Source organism: Rhinichthys klamathensis, unplaced genomic scaffold (assembly GCF_029890125.1).
Source record: "Rhinichthys klamathensis goyatoka isolate OS25496 unplaced genomic scaffold, OSU_Roscu_1.1 h1tg000009l_1, whole genome shotgun sequence".
NCBI classification, from domain to species: Eukaryota; Metazoa; Chordata; class Actinopteri; order Cypriniformes; family Leuciscidae; genus Rhinichthys; species Rhinichthys klamathensis.
In genome coordinates this window covers 5,347,485-5,374,281 of record NW_026606562.1, presented here as the reverse complement: position 1 = coordinate 5,374,281, position 26,797 = coordinate 5,347,485, and the positions used below count along the sequence as shown (strand labels likewise).

At 39.2% G+C, this 26,797-nt stretch overlaps 2 protein-coding genes across 4 annotated transcripts in view; both read right to left on the bottom strand.

Moving 5' to 3' along the window:
• LOC130094358 (CD276 antigen-like) overlaps positions 1-22,041 on the bottom strand; it is a 46,731-nt gene extending 24,690 nt beyond the window's left edge. The window contains exon 1 of the mRNA XM_056260629.1: positions 22,026-22,041. The gene's annotated coding sequence lies outside the window, so the exon portion shown is untranslated. The remainder of the gene's footprint in view (positions 1-22,025) is intronic.
• The window catches only part of si:dkey-49n23.1 (semaphorin-3D), a 67,383-nt gene that overhangs the window by 13,250 nt on the left and 27,336 nt on the right, over positions 1-26,797 (bottom strand). For all 3 annotated transcript variants that reach the window (XM_056260622.1, XM_056260623.1, XM_056260621.1), the window contains one exon: positions 19,207-19,403. In XM_056260622.1, the coding sequence (XP_056116597.1) occupies positions 19,207-19,342 (136 nt within the window). In that variant the 5' untranslated portion in view covers positions 19,343-19,403. The remainder of the gene's footprint in view (positions 1-19,206; positions 19,404-26,797) is intronic.

Sequence of the window (26,797 nt, the reverse complement as noted above, 5' to 3'; positions counted from 1 at the left end):
AAATGTTCTGGTACCACATGCTGAAAAAACTAGAATATCGAATGTATGCTGGTTAAAGATTAGCTACACTCTTAAAAATAAAGGAGTTTTCACAGCGATGCCATATTGTTGGTTCCCCAAAGAACCTTTCAGTGAACCGTTAACGTGAAGAACTTTAAAAATCTAAGAACCTTTTCCCACTATAAAAAACTTTTGTGGAATGGAAAGATTCCATGTTAAAGGTTCTTAATGGAACCGTCGATGCCAATAAAGAACCTTTATTTTGTATATCAGTGTATGACTTATTTTAGAAGGATCGTGTTGCAGTTTGAAACTTGTTAGATTGACGTCATTGTGAAGTGGTTCTGATCTTTGACAGATATGTAAAATAAATATGCCAATCATATGCAGAAATGGTTTTGGCATGCTCACATTCCAGGTCACAAGTATCAATATTCCCCTACAGTGACATTCACGCATAATTATACATGATACATTCTCATACGGATACATTCAGACACGTCCACATCTCTGCAATCCCCCCTCGCTGGTGCTTAAGCAGGGGAAAAACAACCCTCCCAATTAAAGCCAATTAACCCTAAACACGTTCCTTGACAGCTGCACTCCTGCTACCCACAACTCCAGTGGGACGAGGGGCCTACATATGTGGCATAAGTGTGCATCATTACACGTCGACAAGCAGAGTCGAGTTAGCAGAACGTCCAGCTTTTGGAGGTGCCGGGCATTAGAGTAGGATTGTGGTAATAAACTTTGACAGGTGTTTTCTTAGCCGCACACCCTGCCGATGAAAGGGAGTTGAGATGTTGCACAGGAAATAGCTCAAGGTCTAGAGACTGCATTCTTTGCTTGGTTCAGTCACACCAAGGTGAAGGTTAAATGGTGCATCTGGATGTTGCTTTCCTATTTTCTGAGATAAATAGGCCCTAGTATGCCCTTTCACAAAGTCTTGGTTTTGTTTTTAGGCTATACTAGAATTGGTTTCATGCTTAAATGTTCAAAAACACTATATTTTTCACATATTTGACATTGTTGCGGCACCTCTCTTCCCAGTCTGTCAGTAACGCTCTGGGTTAAGTTGGACGTAGAGACCATTGGTAGCAATGGTTCAACAATACTTAAGCCTATGATGCATTTGGGAAACTCAGCTCTGTTTAGTTGCTGTCTCTATAAAGCCCCTCCTTCTGAAAAGCACAATATGCTCTGATTGGTTGGCTGAACCAGTGTGTTGAGATTGGTCAAGTGCTTCAAGTGTGTTTTGGACCATGATTTTATGACCATGACCATGACCATGACTATACTTTTTATTCTAAAAAATCAAACATGTACTGTTGTTATTATACACTCTAAAAAATGCTGGGTTGTTTCAACCCAAATTTGGGTCAAATATGGACAAACCCAAATGTTGGGTTAAAAATGTAATAAAAAAATTACAGTTGAAAGTGAAAGTTGAAGTTGGGTTAAAATTTTAAATGACATTTTTAACCCAACATTTGGGTTTGTCCATATTTGACCCAAATTTGGATTGAAACAACCCAGCATTTTTTAGAGTGTAAGTAGTTATGTTTATAAAAACAATATACTTCGTATGAAATGTCCTCGTTTAGACAAATTGTGTGTGTGTGTGTATTAACTGACATGAAGAGGCCATGATTAACTTCCACCTGTGTGAGGAAATTCCACTGCTTGCTAATGAGGTTGTAACATAAAAAAAATATATAAAGCCTATTTCTGTGAAAAAAAAGTTGCCATACTGCCTTTAAAAAAGAAACATATCCAGTAACATGATCCATTAAAATACATAAAGTTAATTACTGAATCGCCCGCATATGTAATGCAAATGAATGCAATTAGGATCTGTGATTAATGCAAACCAAATGTCTTTCTGGATTATATTTCACATCTCTTCCTGCTTCAGTTTTCTTTTTTAGTTTTCATACTCCATTAAAGCAGCACATTATGACTCACCATTAAAGGAATTCTTTGATGACACAAGGTGATTTCTCACTGACAAGTAAAATAAATCTCATAATTGGGGCATGTTGATGCTATTCATCATGAAACACATTTAGCACGAAGGCCAACACACAAGTCACAGCACCTGCAGGAATCCTTTCCACTGCGGCTTCCAGCGCCCGTGTGTTGAGTGTTTCCGGAAGGAAGCTGTTCTTTGGGGAATTTGCCTCATTTCATATGGAGAGTTCACATATAGGTGACTCTTACTGGTCTCTTGATCATTTTTTTTACTCAACTTTTTTTTCAATACAAACAAATCAAAAAGGATGTTTTCAAACTTGACTCCTTTTAAAAGAACCAAACTTAGACCTATTTAAGTGACTCAAAAAGTTAACAATAAGCGAAAAACAAACCAGTTCTCGTTGCATTCACACTGTTCCTGGCCTTAAACGTAGATCTCATTTCTATCTGGTTCAGTGTTGAACAGCTCTCCGCTTTCTTATTTAATATTTGAAAATTAAAATGAACTGAATATGAATATTTTATGTAATTTTTTAAACTGAAGAGCAAGACCTTTGAGTCTAAGGTCCTGTTTACACCTGGTACTAAGATGCATTTTGGTCGATCGGATGACAAGTATCGAGGGAGACACATTCCTGTTTACACCTGGTGTTTTAAGCCGTCTCTTTTGTCCATTTTCAACCACTTCTGTCCTGATTTCTTCAAGGGGAGGGTCTATGGGCAGGTAAATGTATGGGCTTTTTCAGATCTTTCAATCTAATGGACAAAATAAGCTCACACAAATAACATATGGATGCGACTGGAGAAGACATTGCAAACGTGGTAACAGTGTTCGGCAATGTTTTTCCGTTGTCTCCAGTCGCATCCATATGTTATTTCTCATCTGAAAGTTGTCGAAAGTGGACAAGCTCAAAACGTTTTAGACCCCGTTTACACCTGTATTTAGCGTCGTCCACTTGTGATCCGATCGAGCAAAACACATCTTAATACCAAGAGGGCCTGAGTAGTTTACATAGTTTTCAAATACGCCCCTCATTCAGTTAAATCCAAAACGCTAGAAGCTCATCTGTTCCTCTCCTGTGATGTTTTGTTCGCTATAGGGTCTGAGTTCATTTAGAGCATTCACATTTTGCATTACGCAATCTTACCAGACATCTTTATTTTATTGTCGACAAAAGAAACAGCCTTTGGATGAGATCATGGCTATTGAGAGTCTAGCATGTGTTGCTCGTGTGTCATGCGCTGGATCAGGAACAATTCCCACATATTTCTGATAAATGAGAAAGAAATCCCCCTTTCCCACCCACTTCCTAAATACACAACTTCTCATTACTACAGTCTTAAAAACAAGCATGGCCACGAAAGACTCCATTCCTTATATCTCTTTCAAAGACACATCTGGATGAGACTCCACCCTGTCCATTGGGTCCAGTTATCAGCCGGATGGACAGACTTTTCCAGGCTGTTAAGATGCTGTGCCAGTGTACAGGTTCACATCAAGTCTTATGAATGCAGGAAAGAATTTTGCAGGTCTAGCCAGAATCTGTTAGGAAATGGTTTGCTTTAATGTGTCCCAATCATAAAACACCCAAGCGCTGACCCAAGTCGATGACGTTTGCTCATAATATGATGGTTTGGGACAGTAAGTAAATCATATCTGGACATGTGACCGAAAACAATGACGTTGTGCTAGCAACTAGCATGCTAATTGACTCATGTGATTGATGAAATGATTAGGGTTGGAAAAGCGAGGAGGGAACGACGTTCAAGCTTGAGATATTCAACAGAGCGGCTCTGATCAAGACTGACATGCACATCTGGTCGACATGATACAGCTGGAATCAACTTCTGAACGATCCATTCATGCTGAAAGTCATTTTGTACTCGCAATAATACAATGTATTTTATTATTACTTAATGTTGAGTGTTTAATGAGTTGCTGAGTTGCTTATTTTCAAGATATTTAGGCATTGTTTCCAGGCATTTTACATCAACCACTCAAGTGGACATCAACTGTTTAACGTTGTGCATTATATTGTTTGTTTTATCCATTAATGTGTTTAGCTTGCTGTCAATCATTCGGATATTTATTTAATTGTTCAGAACATCATGTCATTGCAACAAAATGTTTAGACAATGTCAGAAAAATCTTCTTTTTTCTTCTTCAACAAAAGGCCAGTGAACTTTAACAGCTTAAAATTCAGAAAAAAACTGCTTGTTTAAAAGTTTACATTTATATCAACTTATATATATAGTATACATAAGTTTATATTGTTATATATAGTATATAAGTTTTACTTACTTTTATAAAACATATTTGCATTTTTTTCCACCCTCACTGTAATCTTCTTTTTGCTGACTGAAAATTTTTAAGTACAATCAACTTGGATGTTTAGGTCGTTTCAACTTACATTACATTAAACAAAATGAGTTGAATCTTGCATAACATAAAAACGTTGAAAATTGCTTAACTTATGAGTTAAAACAATGTAAAAACACGTTGTCATAACTCATTGATCATGTATTGTTGTACAGTGCTGTTACTAACATTCAGGATGTGTCTAAATACATCTAGAAAAAAAACAACACTTTTTTTGTGCTTTTCGTTACAAAAAAATTAATTGATACAATTCATCATCTTTAAAAAAGCAACAACATCCGAATTGATAACAGGTTTGCAAATGTAGCCTAGTTTGTAACTGTCACTATAGCAGCAGTGTTATTATAGTATTATTTAAAGGATTATAGGATTTATTCATCTTTTAAATTAGCTTTTTCATATTTAAATTTTATTATATGTTTTAGTCATTTATCATTTATTAGTACTAAATTTGTCATTTTAATTTGTTTAATGCTTCATCTTTAGTACTCAACTTTTGTTGTTTAACTTTTTCATCTATTTTATTTTACCCTTATTTCAATTACCAATCAATTACTCAATAATAATTTTAGTCAACAATAACAACACCGCTTGCCAGCGACTAACTAGTTAACTAGGACAAAATATTGAATTGTAGTTATAGATATATATTACTTGGATCACAGGTCACAGGTTGAACGGTCAAGGTTAATGAATACAGTCAATACTACAAATGTGTAAAAAACTGGACTGAAATTTTTTGTTATTGTCTTCCTGTCATGCTGTACAACGTGTCTAAATTATGTACTTGGGCGCCAGATTTTTTGTTTTTTATTGTTTTTTGTTTTTACAACTGAAAATCATGCAGTAACAGGGTTACACAAAATATGGAACATAGCTACATGTGTTTGGTTTTAAGCTTAATTACTGAATTTCCAGTCAAGAATGGGAAGACCTCTGAAGTGGGACTGATGTTTAATGTGGTTTGTGTTATGTGGAGCTTAAAAAAAGTAAAGGGCAACCAATTTGTCCACTGTCAGATACTGTTCCGTCTTTCAGTACATCAGCTATCTGACATTGATGCACCTTTTGTTCAGCCTCAGTTAAGTGTTTCAAAGGCCAAGTTGCCAAAACCTTCAAGATTTAAGGGGTCAAAGGTGATGTCTTGATTACCATTCCTCTTTACGTACTGAAACTTGTGGATTAGGCTTGGAAATGCAATTAGGCCACCCAGAATTCTACTCCGCTTTGAGCTCTTCGACAAAGTATCTTTTCGAATCCAATATCAATAATAGCGAAATCCTGATAATCAAGTCCAGAGTTGTTTTGCTTCTTGTACGTTGGAATGGAGTACTGGTGAGTTCACAGTCTCGAGAGATCATAAAACTCAAGCATTTGTATCTGACGCAAGACAATTGCGAACATTTGCTTGTAATCCATGGGCACATCAAACAGAGAGGTTCGCTGGGACTCTGCCAAACACCTGTAACAATCTCCCGCCTATCACACAAGGTCAGAGGACAATGGAAATGAGCAAAGAAGGGTGAAACTTCTAAGCAGCCACTTCTGAGATATTAGGAAGTGTGTCTCTAATGGAAGACAGAAACTCAAGAACTTAAAGAAAGTTTAACCCCAAAAATATAATGTCACTATTTACTGACCTTCATGTGCAAACAACATCATAACAACGTTTCTGCAACATTGTGAATATATGTATTATTTATTATGTTAAAAAACATAAGTTAACAATTTTTTTCACAACATTTAGAATGTAGTTCTATCTGAGTGTTCTTTTATGGCTTTTTTTACGGTTCAAGCCACTATGATTTGTCAAATGAAATAACCTGTAAAGTGAACTTTCCCTTTACGAAAGACCGGCTTAGCGGTGATTGCTTGCGTGAATGCTTTTAATCAGACTATTCAATTTCTCCATGGGCATGAGCGTTTGAAACAGTGCTCTCATTATAGTAGATGGCTGATTAGCCGAAGGAGGGACTCTATTGACAGATTCTGTCACTCCTCAAGCAGCAGGGAGTCCGTTTCCCTCGTTATCTCGGATTTCATCAAGTGCTGGTGGCCTTTGATTGGGTGTAAAGCTTGAGTGATGGGAAAATCACAGGAATGCCAAGGGTCGGAAGCTCATTGGAAAGGCAAAAGTCTCAGATGTAAGGGGAAGATCAAGAGAGCATCTCCATGCCATTGCATCTGCGTCCGACCACTTGAATAAGCAAACTGTTCAAAATCAGAATCAAAACCAACATGGACCTGAACATGTAGATCTTTTCCATCTGCTAAAGCAAGGGATGCGTGTCTATGCAAAACAACATCAATCTGTCGGAGAATCACGCAAGCTAACTTCTGTTGGCCTACTGTACGGTTATCCATGCCAAATTTCTTAGGTAGTCCCCTGAAGTGAGAGTGACGTATAGAAAGCTAATAAACTTTACTCCGTTTCCTCCCTGAGGCCCTATATATCCTAAGTGGTGAGAAAAATATAGAGGCTTATTTATTCCTGTTGCTGTTTTGGCTTTCTACGATTGTTTTGATCATTGTTGGCACATCTGTAATGACTCAAGACCCAAGAATTGTTCCATATACAATTAAATAAAGCTTGACCAGGGAGTAATAAAGAAAACATTGTTTATACGCTTTAATGTTGCAACACCTAGTGAGCACCTAGGAAGCATTATAAGGTGGCATGAAGCATTATGCTGCTCTCTATCTTTATGTATTCAAAGAAATTAAAATTTAAAGGCAGCACTGCACAAATTCATTGTAATGAAGGCAATCCCAGAGTGCAATGCAACAATGTCAGTGAAAAATGTAATCCAAGATGGCGGACGAGTCAAGAGACAACTCAATACTGAAAAGCATTGATAAAGAAAGTTAAAATGGTTTGTTTTACCCAATATTTGTGTGCGTTAAATATTTGTTATACTTGTTAGCTTAGCAACATGTTACCATTAAACTCCTGGAATCAATTGTGATTGTACAAGTGTTTCAAATCAGTAACTGCGAAGCATTTAGCATCTAGCGCCATGAGATAAGTCAGTTAGAAATACATTTTTATTCAATTTCAACAGCCTTTAATAAAAAAGGGCAGATTAAACACTTTATTTTATTTTTACAATGTTAGGTTTTTGTGTTTAACCTTGTTAGCTTAGCAACATGCTATCATCAAACTGAATTGAGTCGAATGCTATTTGAACTCCTCACAGATTTACTGCATATAAAGCGTTTCAAATAAGTAACCTGTGAGTAACATTTCAGTTAGAATGCCATTAGCGCCTAGCGTCACAACAGTAAGAACGTTTTAAACACATCTCAAGATTCCTGCATTCTGTTGCATTTTATTGCGCTCCATTTTCGTTGTTTTGGAACGCCATAACACACGTGAATGGCCCCTTAGAAGGCAACTGTCTATGTGGAGTAGGCAGTAGGTTTGAGAAAAGTGCTTCAGAGACTGAACCGTCCTTGACCTGTAACACATTCTGAACATCTTGCACAGAACATCTGGAATCTGAGGTGGAGAAGAAGCTGGCTTCATTACAGTTTGGACCAGACGTACCTTTTACTAAACAAATCAGAATTTCACACACCAACCATATCATTCAGATCGTAATCTTTAAGATTTGATAGAACAAGCTACAATGCAAACATTTTCTCAAACATTCAACTTATGTGTAGGTATAGAAGATTTGTTTGTGCACTAAGTGCAGTGAGATTTGATTTGTAGTGTAAAGTCTAGGCAGAAATTGATTTCGGGACAGTAAGATGAGTTTCTTGAGATTGTGGAGAGTATAAGTTAAGATAATGCAACAACGAATACAAAGCTTGCTTAGCAATATCTGGAGATAAGAGGTTCGATTAAGAGGAAAAAGGAAACTTGATTGAGAGTCAAGAAGGTCAGGAAAGCATTATGAACTTTAAGTGACCCGTCTGTAGAACTGCAGTCAACAGTTCTGCTAAAAAGAACATTAGGAGCCAGTTTCCTAGATAAAGATCAGGTTTTGACTGAAAACTCAATTTCTGATGAAAATCAATACTACAAGACTAGACTTCAACCGTTATTATAAACAACCGATACAAGTGTAATACCATTAGAATCACTGGAGATTTGATATCACAGTTTTCTGAAGTCTTTAGGGCAATCAAAGTGTTTATCTTGTGGTAATAGCAGCACAAAGTGTCTGAATAAGATCTGGATTAAATGGATCTGGTTTGGATTTGTCAAAACGACTTGTAATAAAACAGAACTGGCAAGACAAAGGCTGCAGGCGAGCGCCTAATGACAACTTATAAAACATTAATAGTTTCCCAAGAGCTGTATAAAATATCTCTCCTGACAATTCTGTCTGTTAAGACAGTAATCTTGATGACTTTTTTTTTTTTATATCTCGCCACAGTTGCGTGAGCTGAAGTGACCACACAAATATATTAAATCCATTCAAAAAGTCATTGGACAGTCCTCGAAGCCTGAAACGATTATGATATAAGCAAAAGAAGTCAATGGGAATTCTCAAGTGTATGTGTGCTATTACTGTGAGAATGACGGCGATATTTGTTTTGTCTTTGTATCAGGTGGCTGACCTACATCCTCTTTCTGTTTATCAATGCCTGGATGCATCGAAGTCTCATCGTTTTCCAACTGTTTGTTCAGGACGAACACAAGGAACGTTCAAGGTGTGAATGTTCTTCTTGTCATTATGTTTCCTCCTGTATAAACAGGTCTGGAGAAAATTGGCGTCAGTGTGCACTGTTGATCTGATCCCAAGGCAAACAGCACAACTTCAAAAGAGAAATTACATTTAAGTAGCGTATAAATTAAGCCATGCTTGAACTTTTAATATACTTTTAGAAAAATAGTCTTGAATTAAATTCAATATCTTTTTGTGGCTTTTATTTTGACTTTACGGAGTCTTCAACAAAAAACTCAAAAAGTCAACGAAGAGCAAATATTTCCTCTCTAAATAAGAAATCTCATCTCTCACGGAAAAATATACAGTTGCATTTGCTGCGATTCATGAAACTGACACTCGCATTGAGAGTGGGAGAAGTGTTAACATCAATATACCACCTAATTTATCTCCCACATTCATCAATTTCCCTGTCTTTTCCCATTTGTCTTTTTTTCAAACTGTCCAGAAAGGCTTTTTGTGGTGATGGAAGACATAGTCTGACTCCATTTAAACTGACTTCTTTTTTTCCTTTGGGTCAGTGACAGCTAGTCATTCGAATTACCCACAAGCGCCGGTTGTAAGTTGTGTTCTGGGTCACCCACATTAGCAGAAGCAGTGTAAAAGAGTGAATGGAAAACCAAAGGCATCTTGTTCATTTATCAGCGTTAGGTTTACATTCAAATGGCAAATAATGGATGTCTTTGCAGGAGTAGGTTTTAAACCCCTTTTTCATAAGTAAAGTCACTGTCTAAAGACTTTAAAGAGGTATTCGTTTCCCCAGACTCAGTTATCTGCAATTGTTTGTCCCTGTTTATTGGGTCTTTCTAAAAAGACATTAAACTGACTGATGCACTTTAAACCAGCAAAAGAGAATGAATTTGTAACTAAACACCATTATTGTATGTTTCAAAGAGACCGGAGCAGGCCATTAACTGGCTATAAAGACAGACCTTCTGTCAGCTTTTACTAACTTAGTTAGTATCAAATTCCCTCCATCTAAACATTGTGATATACGACAAAAATGCCCCAGAGTTAAACCATATCTATCTATCTATCTATCTATCTATCTATCTATCTATCTATCTATCTATCTATCTATCTATCTATCTATCTATCTATCTATCTATCTATCTATCTATCTATCTATCTATCTATCTATCTATCTATCTATCTATCTATCTATCTATCTATCTATCACATTCCCCAGTGGATTTGAGGGCATCCTCATGTCTTTGTCTTATGAAACACTGTACTATGTAAGCCTGGTCTGTAAAATTACCCACAGATGGTGATTAATCTTCCAAGGCGGGTTTAGATGCTAATTTTTCATTTGTGTCCTTGCGTTTGTTTTTACAGGCTTCGTGAGACTTTGCAGCAAAGATTAGGAGGTTGTTGTACTTCCTCAAACTCGCTGTTGGTGCCAAACTTCAGATCGGTGAACTTTTGCAAACTTTGTGTCAACCACAGTCAGCTAGCACTGTGAAATAACATTAGATTCAACAGGAACCTCAAGATCTTTTTAAGACGAAGGAATAGTGAGACTGCTGGAATCATGTAATAGCTTTGTGTGAGGAACACAACGAAACTTAGATTGTTACATGAAGATTATTTTTCTCTATAGCTGCATAAAGATTAAAATGTTTTTTATTTTGTGTTACACAAAAAAAAAGAGCATACATGTTTAAAATGATATGAGGGTGAGAAAATTAATTTTTTTTAGGTAAACTATTCCTTCAAAGCTAAAATGCAATAGGACCTAAGCTATAGCCTTGAGGTACACCATTTATCAGATGCCTGTAAAGTTGGTTTAGACGACATGGGGTGTCGATAATAGGGGTGTCACAATTCTCCAAATCCTCGATTCGATAAAATTTTCGATTCTAACGTCACGGTTCGATTCGATTCTCGATTTTTTAAATTTTTTTCTTAAAGCTGAAACCGGCCAATCAGGATGCTCTCTGTCTTACATGCGCTTCATGAGGCACATACGCAAGGTCTCTCGCTCTCTGCCGCTATACGGTTTGGAGCACAGTTTTTCTGTCTCACATTCGCGCTTCAAAAAAGCCACAGTTTGCAGACATCCCAAGTCTCGCAGAAGTTCCTGGAGTCCCGGGATCTAGAGTGAGCGACACTCTAGATCCCGGGACTCCAGGAACTTCTGCGAGACTTGGGATGTCTGCAAACTGTGGCTTTTTTGAAGCGCGAATGTTGTCAACATAACTCACTGGAAATCCAAAAAACTTCCACACCTGCGACTTCAATGAAAGAGGAGGGGGTTCAAGTTCTTTCGATGGGTCTCCTGCATCTGCAGTTGCCATGCTATCTTTTTAATGGCTGTAGCTAAGTTAGAGGAGGTTGACCATAGACTCGCAGCTTTTCAACACGCGTGTTTTTTTCCGTTTGGCACGCCGACCGGACGTGAAATGAGGGCGTGGCAGCATCAACGATTCCATTTTTTTATTCGAAGTTCGAGATTTTGAAGTCATTTCGGTCGATTTCGATTTAAAATCGAAATCGTGACACCCTTAGTAAATAACAACATAATTTTCTTTTTTTTTCTAATAAGAGGAAAATGTGTTGTCTACAGAATGATAAACAATGACTTCCCATTCATTGTGTGTTGAAGAACCCTGAAGGAAAACATAAACTGAGAATAATGGTCTTCTGATGACCAGCACATCCCACTGGAGGTTTCTGTGGTTGTGACCTACATGTTTTTGAGTTCGCTGGCTCTTTAGGAAGAGTGTGGACTAAATTCCTCTCTCTAGGGGGAGAGTGTGCCTCTACAGACGCCCAGCGCTGATGAGAGGCCTCCGCTGCTGTACATTCGGCCCCAGAGTTGTTTTCTTCATCACGCTCTGGAACGATGTCATGTCCCTAAAGGGCCATGGGGTGCACGTTTAATTGCTTCAGTCCTGGGCTGGAGGTGTTGAAAGTGTGCTCGCAAACACACATGGACACACACATGGATGTATTTGCTACTTAAGTGCAGTTTATGGGAGATAATCAAGTCAAGTGAGGCAACCCAAGTCCTGTCAATGACCCGAACCAAACCGAAGCCCATGCTGCTTTGCTCAAGACACACTATCATTATCTATCATCGTTCTGCAACTTAAACTGCTTTAGATGAGAGTGGAATGGCTTTGGCATTGATTAATTGCCACAAGGTTGCTGTGTTCAGGTCTGAAAGTATGATTAGAACAATTCAGCAGATTGACCATGATGTTTAGGGTTTGGTTGGACGTTTTGTCTTGCATTATAAAGAATGAGGTCAGGGCACTTAAACAGGAGACACAACTGAAATGAAATGTTGCTCTAAGCATAGATATGAACGAATAATAAATATATTTTTGAAGGTTAGAGAGACAGAGGGAAGAGTGACTGACTTCCAGGTTCGTGCACAAGTAGAAATCAGTTCCAAGTTATACAAGACACATACTTTGCAAGTAAACAAACGCAGATGCGACAGCTTGTTCAGTGCACTGTACTGTACATACTAAGCATGTTGTGCATATTAGCGTATTAGGCTGGCGGTAAAAAACTAGAGGAGTTACCCTTGTGGAAAAGTAAGTAGTAAAAGTATGTACTAGATAATATAATATTAACGAAAAAGGTCATTAAATGGTACTTAAAGAGAGTGCACTTTCATGACTATATTTAACACTCTTAAGTACACTTAAAAGTGCACTTTGTCAAATTAAAAGTTTTACTATAAAGTCATTTTAAATCATTGCTTTAATAATCTTGTCATGCTTTAAAGAAGTACACTTATGTTGATGTGTTGACTAACATAAAACACAAGTAAATTACTTTATTATAATTTTAACTGTAGTGTTATTCAATATTATATTTAAAGTTAATATATTTTAAATGTACTAAATTGCAACTTCATCTTTACAAATATTTTTAAATACATGACATACAAGTTCAGTTTACGGCTAATCTTTTCACTAAATATTCAGAAGGTTTATTCTGATAAACTTCATCTTCTTCACCTTTCCTTCCTCTAATTAGCAGCATTCTTCTCCCTGGCTCTGTTCAGTGTTAATGTCCCGATAGTGTCACTATCCCCTGCCAGAGCCCGGGACCCCGAGTCATCTGCTGTGCTTATCTCCTGCACCTTTTTGCCACAGATTCAAAGGAGTTACACAGGCAGGGGGTCATCACTGTGACGCAGCACTGAGTCAGCTATCAGGAACTACATCCCAGAGGTCACATTCCAAGAGCCAAAGAGCTGTATTTTTGCAATGACAGAGACTGTAATAAAAATGTTTTACCGTCTTACTAAGATTTGCCCTCTGTGGGCTATTGTGAAAATAACCCAGCTTAATTTAGTGGTTCTCTTTGAAATATGCCACTGTGAACCAGTCAAAAATCTTGAAAATTTCAAATAAAAACATGGACTATGTAATTCCATATGAATCTTCTTATACAACCAATATGACTTGTGTTGGACATTATTTTGTTTATTAGGTCAAATTGCAAGACACAGTTGGTAACATGATCTAAATATATTTTATATACGTACATATGCTAGGAGTTTCGGAGTAAAGACTCATTTTAATCATATAAATTAGCATTTCAGATTACGGAAAAATCTGTTTCCCAGGTTTATGTTGATGAATCTTCATTGTGTGTCCAGTGTTTTGATAATATCTGGGATATTCCTCTCAAATCTTCCCGTTACACACACAATGAAGCGAAGCTGTCAAAATGACAGTGGGTGTGGAGCAAAAAAACCTTCCTGTCGTGGAGAAACTGAGACATTTAGCCAGTCTCAAATGCCAGGAATGTTTCTTTTGGTTTTAATCCACCCATCTGTCAGAAAGAAATCCCCAAATTTGCGGGAGTTTTACTGGTAAACACCAGTGGGAAAGTCAGCGGATACTGGAAAATCAATTGTATGTGTTTCTGCCAGAAGAACTTCATCTTCAGAGGTTAAACAAGCAGTTTAAAAGTGAGGAAGTTGACTCAATTCAAAAATAATGAAAAAAGTAATTTTAAGATAGTTGAGATGAAAGTACGATAGATGCTTTTCAATAAAACACGAGGAAATCAGTGCTGGGTAGTCAACTACACTTCACACATTAGCAAATGAGCAAATTAGATAATACACTACACATTATTCAGTCATATAAAAGAAGAATGCTGTTTTTTTGCAGATTTTTCAGTATTAAGCTACATTTTCCATCATTAGCATCATCATGACCAAATGCTAGCATCACACTGTAGGCCGATTGCACACGCAGCTTTATAGCAGAGCAAAAATGAGGTTATAATCAAACACACTTGTCTATGTTATTGGTTCAAGTCGAATGGTCCATTTGACTGATTCAAATTAGCTATTAGATGTTACACATTAGCATTAGCATAATAGGACACATTAGCTACTACATTAACTACTGTTTGGTGTCAGTACAGTTGTGTAGATTTTACAGCCAGTTTAAAAAAAAATAGATTCACTGATTTATTTGCCCTTTATAACACAGTACTACAGGGTTGGTATATTGTAGGTGGATCAACTATGATCAGGGTTGCCAGGTCTGCGCAACAAAAGTAGCCCAACAGCCAATCAAAATTAGCCAAATGCGATTTTCTCCCTGATGATCAAAATAATCAACCCGCAGAAAAAAAGCAACTCACTGCAACTTAAATGTAGCAACACTACGGTTTTTCCACCAAACAAGACTTTTTTAGCATAATCACTACTAGCTACTAGGGGTGTAACGGTACACATATTCATATTGAACAGTTCGGTATGAGGCTTTCGGTTCGGCTTTCGGTTCGGCTTTCGGTACGCATTTTTAAACCGAACGGTTCGTTGGACCATTTTTCCTGCCGACCAAATATTCGTTATTTCAAATGTAGGCGCGTCGCGTGTGGCAAGTGCGCTCATAATGTAATGGTGTGTTCACACTGAACGCGAATAGAGCGTCAAATACGCGTCTATCGCGTCTAGTTAGACGCTTGAACATTCGCTCGAGTTCAAATTTTTCAACTTGCGCGGAAGACATTCGCGGCAAACGCGTCGCCCAATTCGCGTCATTCGCAGCGCCCGGAGCGAATGATGCGTCTATTCGTGTCTTTGCATTGACTTTGTATGTAATCTACTCGCGCAAATAGTTAAATTTGCGTTCGGTGTGTACACACCATAATGGTGTGTTCACACCGAACGCAAATTTAATTATTTGCGCGAGTAATAATTCACATTTCTCCGTTATTAACGAATCAAACAGAGCTGACGTGGAAACCAGGAAGAAACATTGTGCCATGAATGAACTATTCAGTGTCCACAGATCAGCAACATTCACCATGAATTTACTGTAGTAACACTACTACCCATTGAAGTTTGGCAGGAATAGTAGGCTATAATGCTTTCAAGTAACATTACGTCGGTTTTATCAAATGTTAATCTGAACTAAAATAAACCTTTGTTTATAACTACAACAATATTACATTTCATTTTGTCCAAGGAGCTGTTTTGTTTTATATGCTCCTAAGAAAAGTCAAGTATAGCTCCATCATTGCTCAAAGTAAAAAAATATCATACTTTATGATGTTAGTTTTAAATATAATTAAAAAAAAATAATCAAGGAGATTTCTCTGCCATTTCTTTCTTTTTGCTGTATCGAAAATGTACCAATCCGTGACACAAGTATATCGTATCGAACCGAACCGTGAATTTTGTGAACCGTTACACCCCTACTAGCTACTGTACATTTTTCAGCAGAGTGAAGTTCAGCAGGTTTATTTTATTTTATTCTTTTTACAGATAATATAGGGTTGGTTGCATGTGTATGATTTTTCCACCCAAAAAAAAAAAGTCCAAGATGCAAATTAAAACCATCATGCCCCTCAAAAGCTTGTGTTTGACCTCTTCATAAAACTGTCATATTTAGCTATTTCAAAAAGACTTTTGTTTACTTGATCTAATTTCCTGTCTTCTTTAGTGTGGCTTTCAAATTAGTCTTGAGAGACCTGCAAGCAAAACAAGTCACTCCTCTCCGTTAATGTAAAACGTCTGTCTTTTTGCGTCTCGCTGCCAACCGTTGTATGTCTGCCGCCCCGCGCTCGTAAACAGACGGCGCCCCTGAGATCATCTGCATGTTTGGAGTCTTCTATTAACAGCCCTGGAGATAATGGGAAGCACATTACCACTGAAGGTACAGCGCGGCGTCCGACGCCACTGTATACAGAACCTTCCTGTGAGGAAGCTGCCGAGTCCCGCAGGTCCCAGGAGGTTCTGAGGGGTCAGAAACAGGGCCGGCTGGGACGTGCTGATAATGGGAGACGGCTCAGGGGATGCGACTGTGTGGCGTGGGTGTCCAGACAGACAGTCGCAGAGCAGTCCGCTGACGCATCACTGTGGCTGGAGGTTTTGCTAATGTGGCCCAGAGATTACGTCCTTATAAGTTATAATGTGGTTTTGGAGGGGAGGTTAGTTCATGACAATTCATTAGTTGTTGGTATAAATTGAGTTTTGTTGGGTAATATCTTTGGTAGCATTTTATTTCGATGGTTCACTTTAAACATTCTACTAACTATAAGTAACTTTGCAACTACATGTCAACTAACTCTCATTAGAGCATTAGTAGACTGTCTGCTTAATATCTTCTAACACTTTGATGGTCAGACCCCATCAGAAATTCAACTGACTGTAAGTAACTTTGTAAGTACGTCAACTCATTCTACTAACCCAAACCCTAACACCACATGTGAGTTAGTTGGCCTGTAGTTGCAAATTAGAGTTAGTTGACCTGTAGTTGCAAATTAAAAAGAGTTAGTTGACCTGTAGTTGCAAATTGATGCAAGTTAGTTGACCTGTAGCTGCAAGTTAATGAGTTAGTTGACCTGTAGTTGCAAGTTAATGAGTTAGTTGACCAGTTGCAAATTGATGCAAGTTAGTTGACCTGTAGTTGCAAGTTAATGAGTTAGTTGACCTGTAGTTTGAAGTTAATGAGTTAGTTGACCTGTATCTGCAAATTAATGAGTTAGTTGACCTGTAGTTGCAAATGAATGAGTTAAGTTGACATGTGGCTGCAAGTTAATGAGTTAGTTGACCTGTAGTTGCAAGTTAATGAGTTAGTTGACCTGTAGTTGCAAGTTAACGAGTTAGTTGACCTGTAGCTGCAAATTAATGAGTTAGTTGACCTGTAGTTGCAAGTTAATGAGTTAGTTGACCAGTTGCAAATTGATGCAAGTTAGTTGACCTGTAGTTGCAAGTTAATGAGTTAGTTGACCTGTAGTTGGAAGTTAATGAGTTAGTTGACCTGTATCTGCAAATTAATGAGTTAGTTGACCTGTAGTTGCAAATGAATGAGTTAAGTTGACATGTGGCTGCAAGTTAATGAGTTAGTTGACCTGTAGTTGCAAGTTAATGAGTTAGTTGACCTGTAGTTGCAAGTTAACGAGTTAGTTGACCTGTAGCTGCAAATTAATGAGTTAGTTGACCTGTAGTTGCAAGTTAATGAGTTAGTTGACCTGTAGTTGCAAATGAATGAGAGTAAGTTGACATGTAGCTGCAAGTTAATGAGTTAGTTGACCTGTAGTTGCAAGTTAATGAGTTAGTTGACCTGTAGTTGCAAGTTAATGAGTTAGTTGACCTGTAGTTGCAAGTTAATGAGTTAGTTGACCTAGTTAGTTGACCTGTAGTTGACCTGTAGTTGCTAATTAATGAGAGTAGGTTGACATGTAGTTGCAAATGAACGAATTAGTTGACCTGTAGTTGCAAATGAACGAGTTAGTTGACCTGTAGTTGCAAATGAACGAGTTAGTTGACCTGTAGTTGCTAATGAAAGAGTTAGTTGACCTGTAGTTGCTAATGAAAGAGTTAGTTGACCTGTAGTTGCTAATGAATGAGTTAGTTGACCTGTAGTTGCTAATGAATGAGTTAGTTGACCTGTAGTAGCTAATGAATGAGTTAGTTGACCTGTAGTTGCTAATGAATGAGTTAGTTGACCTGTAGTTGCCAATGAATAAGTTAGTTGACATGTAGTGGCAAATTAATGAGAGTTAGTTGACCTGTAGATGCCATTTACTGAGTTAGTCGACCTGTAGTGACAAATGAATGAGAGTTAGTTGATCTGTAGATGCCAATTACTGAGTTAGTCGACCTGTAGTGACAAATTAATGAGAGTTAGTTGATCTGTAGATGCCAATTACTGAGTTAGTTGACCTGTATTTGCAAATGAATGAGAGTTGATTGACCTGTAGTTGCAAATTAATGAGAGTTAGTTGCAACGTTATTATAGTTCGTAGAATGTCTAAAGCGGAATACTGAAATAGTATGTAATCATACCTTTAATAAGATTTATTAAAAGTATTTATTGCAATTAAATTCATTATTGTATTATTAAAATGTTATTTTACTAAGGTAAAAATGGGGAGTGGCTGATGGAGGAGGGTTCGATTATCAAATACAGTAAATTTTTATTTCAGATATTTCTGATATTCATTTTAATATTGTAATATAAATGAACATATTAATATATGATTAATATTAATTAATATTAATATGTTAATATAAATATATATTACTTTTATCATTTACATATTTTTATATATTTTTTTATACAATTATACTTTTTATTAATATTTTTATTAATATATAAAAATACATTTTATTTAACAAATCATCAATCTATAATTATGTAGGAGAATAATTATATATTTGAATACATATTGCTAAAAATAAATCACATTGCTGTCATCGCTGTTCTCATATCACAATTATTATATACATTTTATTTTGATATTTAAGATACATAGTCCAATATTATGTGATATTATTGAATTAAATTTTAACAGAAACAAAGCAAAAAAAAAAAAAAAAACTCGAAAGAAGACTTGCAAAATACAGTAGCCTAATTAACTGTGTACATTTTCAGGAAGCAGAGGTTAATGGCACTCTTCCTCTGTTGCATTGTGTCTGTTAAAGCTGCCTGACCCTGCTGATGTCCTCACGGACAAATGGAAAGAAGGAAATGCCGCTTGATCTGTGTCTACTAGCACTCTTCATTAAAGACTTCAGAGAGAAGATTAACCTGAAGATTTGCAGACTGCCACAGCAAAGAGCGTAACTATTAGTGTTGTAGACATGATTTCACCATTTTCTGCTGCCTTTTGATTCTCTCTATGAAAGTGAACGTCAAATTTAGTTTTTGAGTGCCAGTATGTAAGAGTGTGAGTTCTGACCTGTATGAGTGAGCTGTAGTCGTGGTATATTCTGGTTTCCAGCATTACTGGACCGTATAAGAGGCAATAGCGAGTGGAGCAGAAAGACCAGCAGGGGACTGTATCGCCCAGCCCTCCACAATCCCACGATCCTCATCTCCAGCTTTCTGTTGTCTGAGAGTACAGGCTGTCTTCAATGTCACATCACCTCCGTAGCGCTGGAGAAATAACAAGCAGATATGAGCATGTACGTTGAAATTAAAGGTACACAATGTAACTTTTTTGTTCAAAATTTACAAAATGTATATAATGAGCGAGTACATCATGAATCCATCTTCCAAACCATGTTTTTGTCTTATCCTGAATCACTACAGTACGCCTATAATAAGTGTTTATATTCAGAATATATAATATAATATATAAATTAATATAAAATATATTTACAGTTAAATGAAAAACTATTAATCCTCATTAAAAAAATAAACAGTTATTTACAGTGGTGCCTGATGTCACTGTTAAATATTTCATAATGATATAACCTTTTTTTGAAAATGATTTTTAAGACACATAACAGTGCAATATTATATTACATTATTAAATATCATGACCTTTTAGAAATTTCGCTGGAGAAATAACAAACCAAATGAGCATAAAAGTCTAAATTAAATATAGTAATAATACTGTAAACATGAAACGCCATTCACAACCTATTTTGTTTCTGTAATCTGTTGCTAATCAATATTAGATTATAATAATATAATATAATTTAATATAAAAAATTTCACTCCGCAGTTGCTAATCAATTCCATAAATAATTGCAAAAGCAATGGCTTGAAAATGTTAAATATGTTGTCATTCAATTCTATATAAAATTGAATAAAAATATATTTAACATTTATTTATAGAATTATATAAAAGTTAAATAAATGTAACATTATGTAAACATTAAATGCAAAAAAAAAAAAAAAGATGTTTCCCAGTTGAAATTGAAATTTTTTTCAGTTTCATTCAGAATCAACAACGTTTTTCCACATCAAACTGATTTTTTTCCCCTCAGAATGGAGAAAACTCCAGATGGCATTCTTTCACAATGACATTAACCCTGTAGATGTCATCTTTTCTAAACAGAAAACAGAATGTGCCACATCGGCCCAAGCAACACTAGCACCACCCAATGTGGTTTACAGTCTCCTCAGGTCAAAAAGTGCTTCAACCAGGAGGAGCAGAAGGATTGCTACCCCAAGAACAAACTGATTCTCAGCACCGACTGGAAACCCGAAACGCTCCAGAGCGCGTGAGCGGCGTGCCGAGCTCACACGACTGCGCGAGAACAAGCCTCGCGCGGAGAAGGAAACCAGAGCATTGTCTCGAGAAAAGTTCCCATGGCTAATCAGCTGCCCTGATCTTTATTCCCCTTCCTTTCAGAGGTCAGCCTACATAAACAGATCGCATGCGCAACCTAGAAACACTCGAGCGGCTTCCTCCTGTAAACGCTAGCCGCTAGCCACTGTCAAAGGACACGCAGGAGTTCAGTCCAGTGGAATGGATTTCGTTTGTCCGTTTCATGCGACGCACAGTATAGAAAGTTCAACAATTGGCGAGCTCATTGAAAGAGCAGCACTTTTTGTGTTGGCGCTCAGGGGAAGCATTTTCCCATCATGAGGGTATTGTATGTTGCGCCACTTAGACTCGCGAGGGGACCCCTGGGGACGGTTTCGACACGAAAAAAGGGCTTGAGCTCAAACATATGCAAAATGAAGATAGGCTTTTTCTATTGCTCCATTCATCACCTCAAAATCTAAGCTCATTACGCTGTTATTCGGACATAATAACTCCATTCAAGTTCCTCGAGTGACGGAAACCAAATGCTCTTCGGTACGCAGAAAGATTTATTGCGAAATGTGTTTTAACCTGAAAATCAGCCATCAAATAGCCGGAATTCATTTCCCAGTTTAACTGAAGAGCTCAGGTTCAGGATTTACTGTGCTGGTGTGAGCGCAGGTGCTCAAGGACTCTTATTAGCTCCGTTTGTTGACTCAAACCTTATTAATCTCCCTGAGAAAGCAAAAGAAAACATCATTCCTGGCCCGACAACAACTATGTGTGAGCTGTGCAAGTTGGTGATGGTCTGGCAGATACTAATAACATTTTTCATTAGATCATTAGAGCACTTGTGGTTTTCTTTATGTCTCGGTTTAGCAGATACGCATTCAGTTGGGAGAGCAGGGGAGATTTGAATTATGTTGTATTAAAACGTCCCTTCGGTGGCCTTGGTTTTTATAGAATGAGTGGGATATGGTTTCAATCATTATTAATGGCTCTTTGGAGACTTGTGACCTATTATGTGCTGCTGCTACTAGAGTCGGTAACAGCGTACGCTTACTTTTGACTACTGGCGTAAAGTCTGGTCCACTTTGCAACTTATTCTGAGCAATGAATATACTTTGAATGCAGTGTAAGTCGCTTCAGATAAAAGCATCTGCTGAATGCGTAATTGTAAAGGATAGTGAGTCTTTGTGAATATGATGGGGAAGAAAAGAAACACAGATGTGGTGAATCAGATGAAATCTGCCATCAGATTGACCTGCTCCCTGCAGACAACAGTTAGTCATCAGCTTTTTCAATATGAGGAAAGACAACAAACAAACACTAACTGTGGGAAAATCATCAAGCTTCGGGAAGAGGAAGTAGTTGATATTAACTCACTTCCAGGCGACAAAAAACACACGACTTCAACCAGGAGAGAAATGGCAGCTCACTCCGGATATAGAGCCTGTTCCCCTACAATGGTAAGAATGACGGAAAACTAGAGCCTGTCGGGGTCACGTTCAAAAAAGGACCTAGTTTACAACCTTGACTGGCAAAGCTTGAAGAGTTTTTTTCCGATCACGTCCAAGCCTCAGGAGTTAAGCACACTGAGGTTTCATCTGGTTCAAAAAGGCTCTCCAAGGAAGATGGAAAGCCTGTAAACACCTTCACAGGCAGACGGGGAAATAATGATCCCTGCAGGGCGACACATAAGGGACTTTGTCAAAGTAATGGATGAGCACTCTCACTTCCTCTTGGGCTTGTGACCGGACAGAATAGAGGGACCGGCGGGGAGTCTTTCACCGCTCTGCACCAACAATCCCTGATCCGACCCGACAAAAACCCACCACTTCAGACTCGGTCACCTTTCCCTGCATTCACACGCCACTAGAGGCGCCGAACGGAAGTGCAGTCTGTTTAACTTAACGTGAGTTTGGACCAAGACTAACTGTTTTATTGAAAAATGGTGCTGGATGAAGGATTCTCTTCTTATTTTTTTAATAAAACATGTTATAAGAATCATATTTGTGAACAAACAATTGATATATTTATTTAAAGCAGATTTACACACATTCTAAAACATAAATAGCACGAAAATCAGCTAAATGTTGTTCAAACATCCGATAAAGAAGATTTAGCATTGGGTAAACGTCAAATCGATGTTTCTTCAGCAATGTTTACATGTGCTATTGTGACGGAGTAGTGCAGATTTCAGACAACAAGAATTTCGACTACGCCACCCATGGGAATTTCACCCCGGGAAATATGAATGAAACCTAAGAATTTAGGTCACACAGGTTCGACTCTCTTAAGAAGGTAGGCAGAAACGTGGGTACCATGAAAAAATACAAAGTTTTATTAATACAAAGTCATATTTAAAAAAGAGAATGGGATTCACATTAAAATAAACTCTGTTGCACCCGAATGGGTCTAGTGACTCGTTAGTGCATGGCTGACATCGGCTTCAAAAACAAACAAAAACAACAAATGACGTACAACAATTTACATAACTAATAATTGCACAAAAAAAAAGAAATACAACCTTACAGGTCCGAGGTTCACCACGGAGAAGTGATCACAAAGCTAGTTAGTCAAAAGCACACTTGCACACACACACCACCGTGCACTCAGATCACGCAACCAAAACACTTCAAAAGTGTTGCACGGCAACCGTAGGAGGAGCACCACCACCACAAGAGACGCTTCACCCGTGGGACCCCGGCGACTGAAAGAAAACAAACTTAGAATAAACTTCAAAACAGTTACAATAAATCACAATTTGATTACATCACTGTATGATCAAAAGAACAGGCAGTGATAAAGTCATATCAAATCACAAATAATATACAATTTTTAGTACAATAGAAAAAGAAAAGAAACAAATTAACTCAATTCAAATAATAGGGTAGACAGGCTGGAAGGAATCAACCGCGGGGTGATTCCTTCCGTATTTCACAAATAGTGCACGTCAACCCCAAAATACACTAAACTGTAATATAACGAAACCAAACAGCGACAATCCCCCTGAACAGCTGGACGATACGGCGTTCTCGCAGTATGACAGCAGAGAAGCGAACGGGACTTCAACTATGGCAGAAACAAATTGCCCACGAGCGAGAGAGAGAATCCTGAGACAAATACACAGGAAACAATTACTCAAATGCATACATCAGCTGCTAAAATTCTCAGCATATAACTACGTGCATGACAACACTTACCGAAAAATGGAGATAAGCTCTATTATCCCTTTACAGGCACGGGTATATGGAATTCATATGACTGCCGTTCAGCTGAGATACAGGGAATACTGCACACAATACGAAACATCAACTAATCCCCAAACCCCACAAGGCTAACCAATCTGCTTTCTATAAAACAGTTCGCACATACCTGAGAGGTTAGCAGTCTTAGTATCCACTTAAAACAAGCCGAGGGAACCCAGGAGGAGAAAAGACAGGCTAGGATGCACCATAAATCATTACTGCCATGCACACAGCAAACAGAACTTGCTACCTGCTAATGGAACATACCTGTGTCCACTGTCAACAACAGAAAACGGGGAGGAGCCGGACGTGACGCATCCCAGGCCACAACCAACCAGCTCTTAAATAGTGGATACTCCTTGCTGATTGGTGCTCACAACCGTCAATCACCACCACTCATCTCATTCATTCGGTTACAATCCACCCCCAGCTTCTGCACCGACGCCCCGACGGTGAACTCAACAGAACCTACACTCTGAGCCCTCACTTCCATGGCCGAAACCAAGTAACAGATGTACTACCCACTATACTAGCGACCGTCCCTACCCCCACAGATCGAGGGAGGTGATATACATTAGGGTGCTGTCCAGCAGTACTCCTTCCCGTCCTCCTGACCACAGCAGAGTCTGAAGGAAGACTCATTACCGGCTGCAGGTTCACCTCCGTCTCCAGAATTTCTTCTGTCCTCTGGGCTTCACCCGGTGGTACTTGCTCAGGCCTCTGAGGGACAGAAGGTACAATACCCCGAGGAACCGGCCCATGACTAGCTTGGGATGTTTCCGGCACCAAGACAAACAAGTCTCCATCCTCTAGATCCTCCTCTCTAGGAAGCTGAACAGGTTCAATCACTGGGCTTTCCTGCAAAACGGGGGAAAGGTTCCCGCTAATCTGAAGTTTCAGCAAGGATCGGTGCACGTGCTTCATCTTATCCAAATCTGTGGCGGGGGCAATAGTATACACCACACCCCCTTCCTTAGGTGCCCTCAAGACTTGGTACACCACTGAGCTCCACAGGTCGTTGATCTTATGTCTACCTCTCACGCTATGGTCGCGGAGGTATACCAACTGACCCTCCTTCAGTGGTGCGTCCCTTACCTGCAGATCATGCCTTGCCTTCCGACGATCTGCTGCGGCCCCCAATCGCTCACGAGCACCCTCGAAAGCAACCTGCAACCGATCCTGGTGCTCAAGAACCCACCTATGCACACTACCTGCCAGTGGTTTTTCAACCCTACCCAGCAGGAAGTCAACTGGAAGTCTAGGCTCCTGCCCAAACATCAAAAAATAGGGGGACTCTCCCGTAGATTGATGAGGAGTAGTATTATAAGAAAAGAGCACCTGAGGAAGACAGACTGGCCAATCCCCTTTTTTTGATACCGGTAGTGTGCGCAGAAGATTGTGCAAAGTTCGGTTGAACCGTTCGCACTGGCCGTTTCCAGCCGGATGGTAAGGTGTGGTACGCGATTTTTCAACTCCATATAGGCAGCAAAGCTGCTGAATGAGCGCTGACTCGAAATTACGGCCCTGGTCTGAATGGATCCGACCAGGCACCCCAAATTTGCAGAACCATTCAACTACCAGGACCTGGGCCACAGTCTCAGCTCGTTGGTCCCTGGTGGGTACAGCCAAAGTGTACTTGGTGAAAATATCAGTCATTACCAACACATTCTCGATACCGGTACTTGAGGGCTCCAACAATGTAAAATCTAAGGCTACAATCTCATTCGGCCGTGCCGCCACCAAATGTCCCATGAAACTAGCATGGGTAGGCTGATCTCCCTTGGCACACTGGCATCTCTCACATTCTTGGCACCAGCGGGCAATGTCAGAGGACATCCTTGGCCAATAACATCGCTGCTGCACCAGCTGGGTGGTGCGCTCCACCCCCTGGTGCCCGTGCTGCTGGTGAAGTTGAGTCAGCACTTCAGACTTCAGAGCCGCCGGTAAAAGCACTTGGAGAACCTCCTCTCCACCATCCGGGCGAAACACCCGGCGATAAAGCACTCCCTCGTTCTCCACCAAGCGGTCCCATTGCCGCAACAGAATCACAGCAGATCTGGAGAGCTTCTTACGCTCTTCCGAGCTAGGAGGTGACTTCCGCCTCCAGAACGCCAACAGCTCCCCAACGACTGGATCTGCCCTCTGCTGCATGCCCATATCACCGGTAGGACAGGGAAATGATGCAATTTGATTTACCCAAGTGGTCAACCCACCTTGGGCGGCTTGACGCAACAATACAGGGACAGCTGCACCCTGACACAAATCTTGATCTCCCTCCCTCTCGAAGTTTTGGCGTGACAAAGCATCAGCATTGCGGTTACTCTTACCTGATCTATATTTAAGCTCAAAGTCAAAGGCTGCCAGCTGGGCAGCCCAACGCTGCTCCATGGCCCCCAACTTGGCAGAGGTCAGGTAGCTAAGAGGGTTATTATCGGTGTACACCACACACCTATGCCCCAGGAGGTATTCGCGGAACTTTTCGGTCATGGCCCACTTGAGTGCAAGAAACTCCAGTTTCATGGAACTATAGTTAGATGTATTGCGCTCAGTGGGCCTAAGACCCCGGCTGCCATAAGCAATGGGACGCACCTTGCCTTGTTGGTCCTGTGAGAGAACCGCCCCAAGTCCCCCATGACTGGCGTCCACCTCCAGGATAAACGGAAGTGAAAAATCAGCATAGGCAAGTACTGGAGCTGTGGTAAGTTTCCTCTTTAACTCCTCAAAGCCACTCTGACACTCTGCAGACCAGGCGTCACCGATACGCTTCGACTTTCTTGAATGCTTGGGATTTGCCAGCTCCGCCACCAACCGATGTAGGGGGGCAGCTAGCCTAGCGAATCCCTCCACAAAACGTCGGTAGTAGCTGGCAAACCCTAAAAATGACCGCAACTCTGTCACATTGGTTGGGAGCGGCCACTGTGAAACTGCTGCAATCTTACCTGGGTCTGTGGAGACCCCCTCCGACGAAATGACATGACCCAGGTACTGCACTTCTTGTTTAAAGAACGCACACTTAGATAACTTAGCCTTCAAACCCTCCT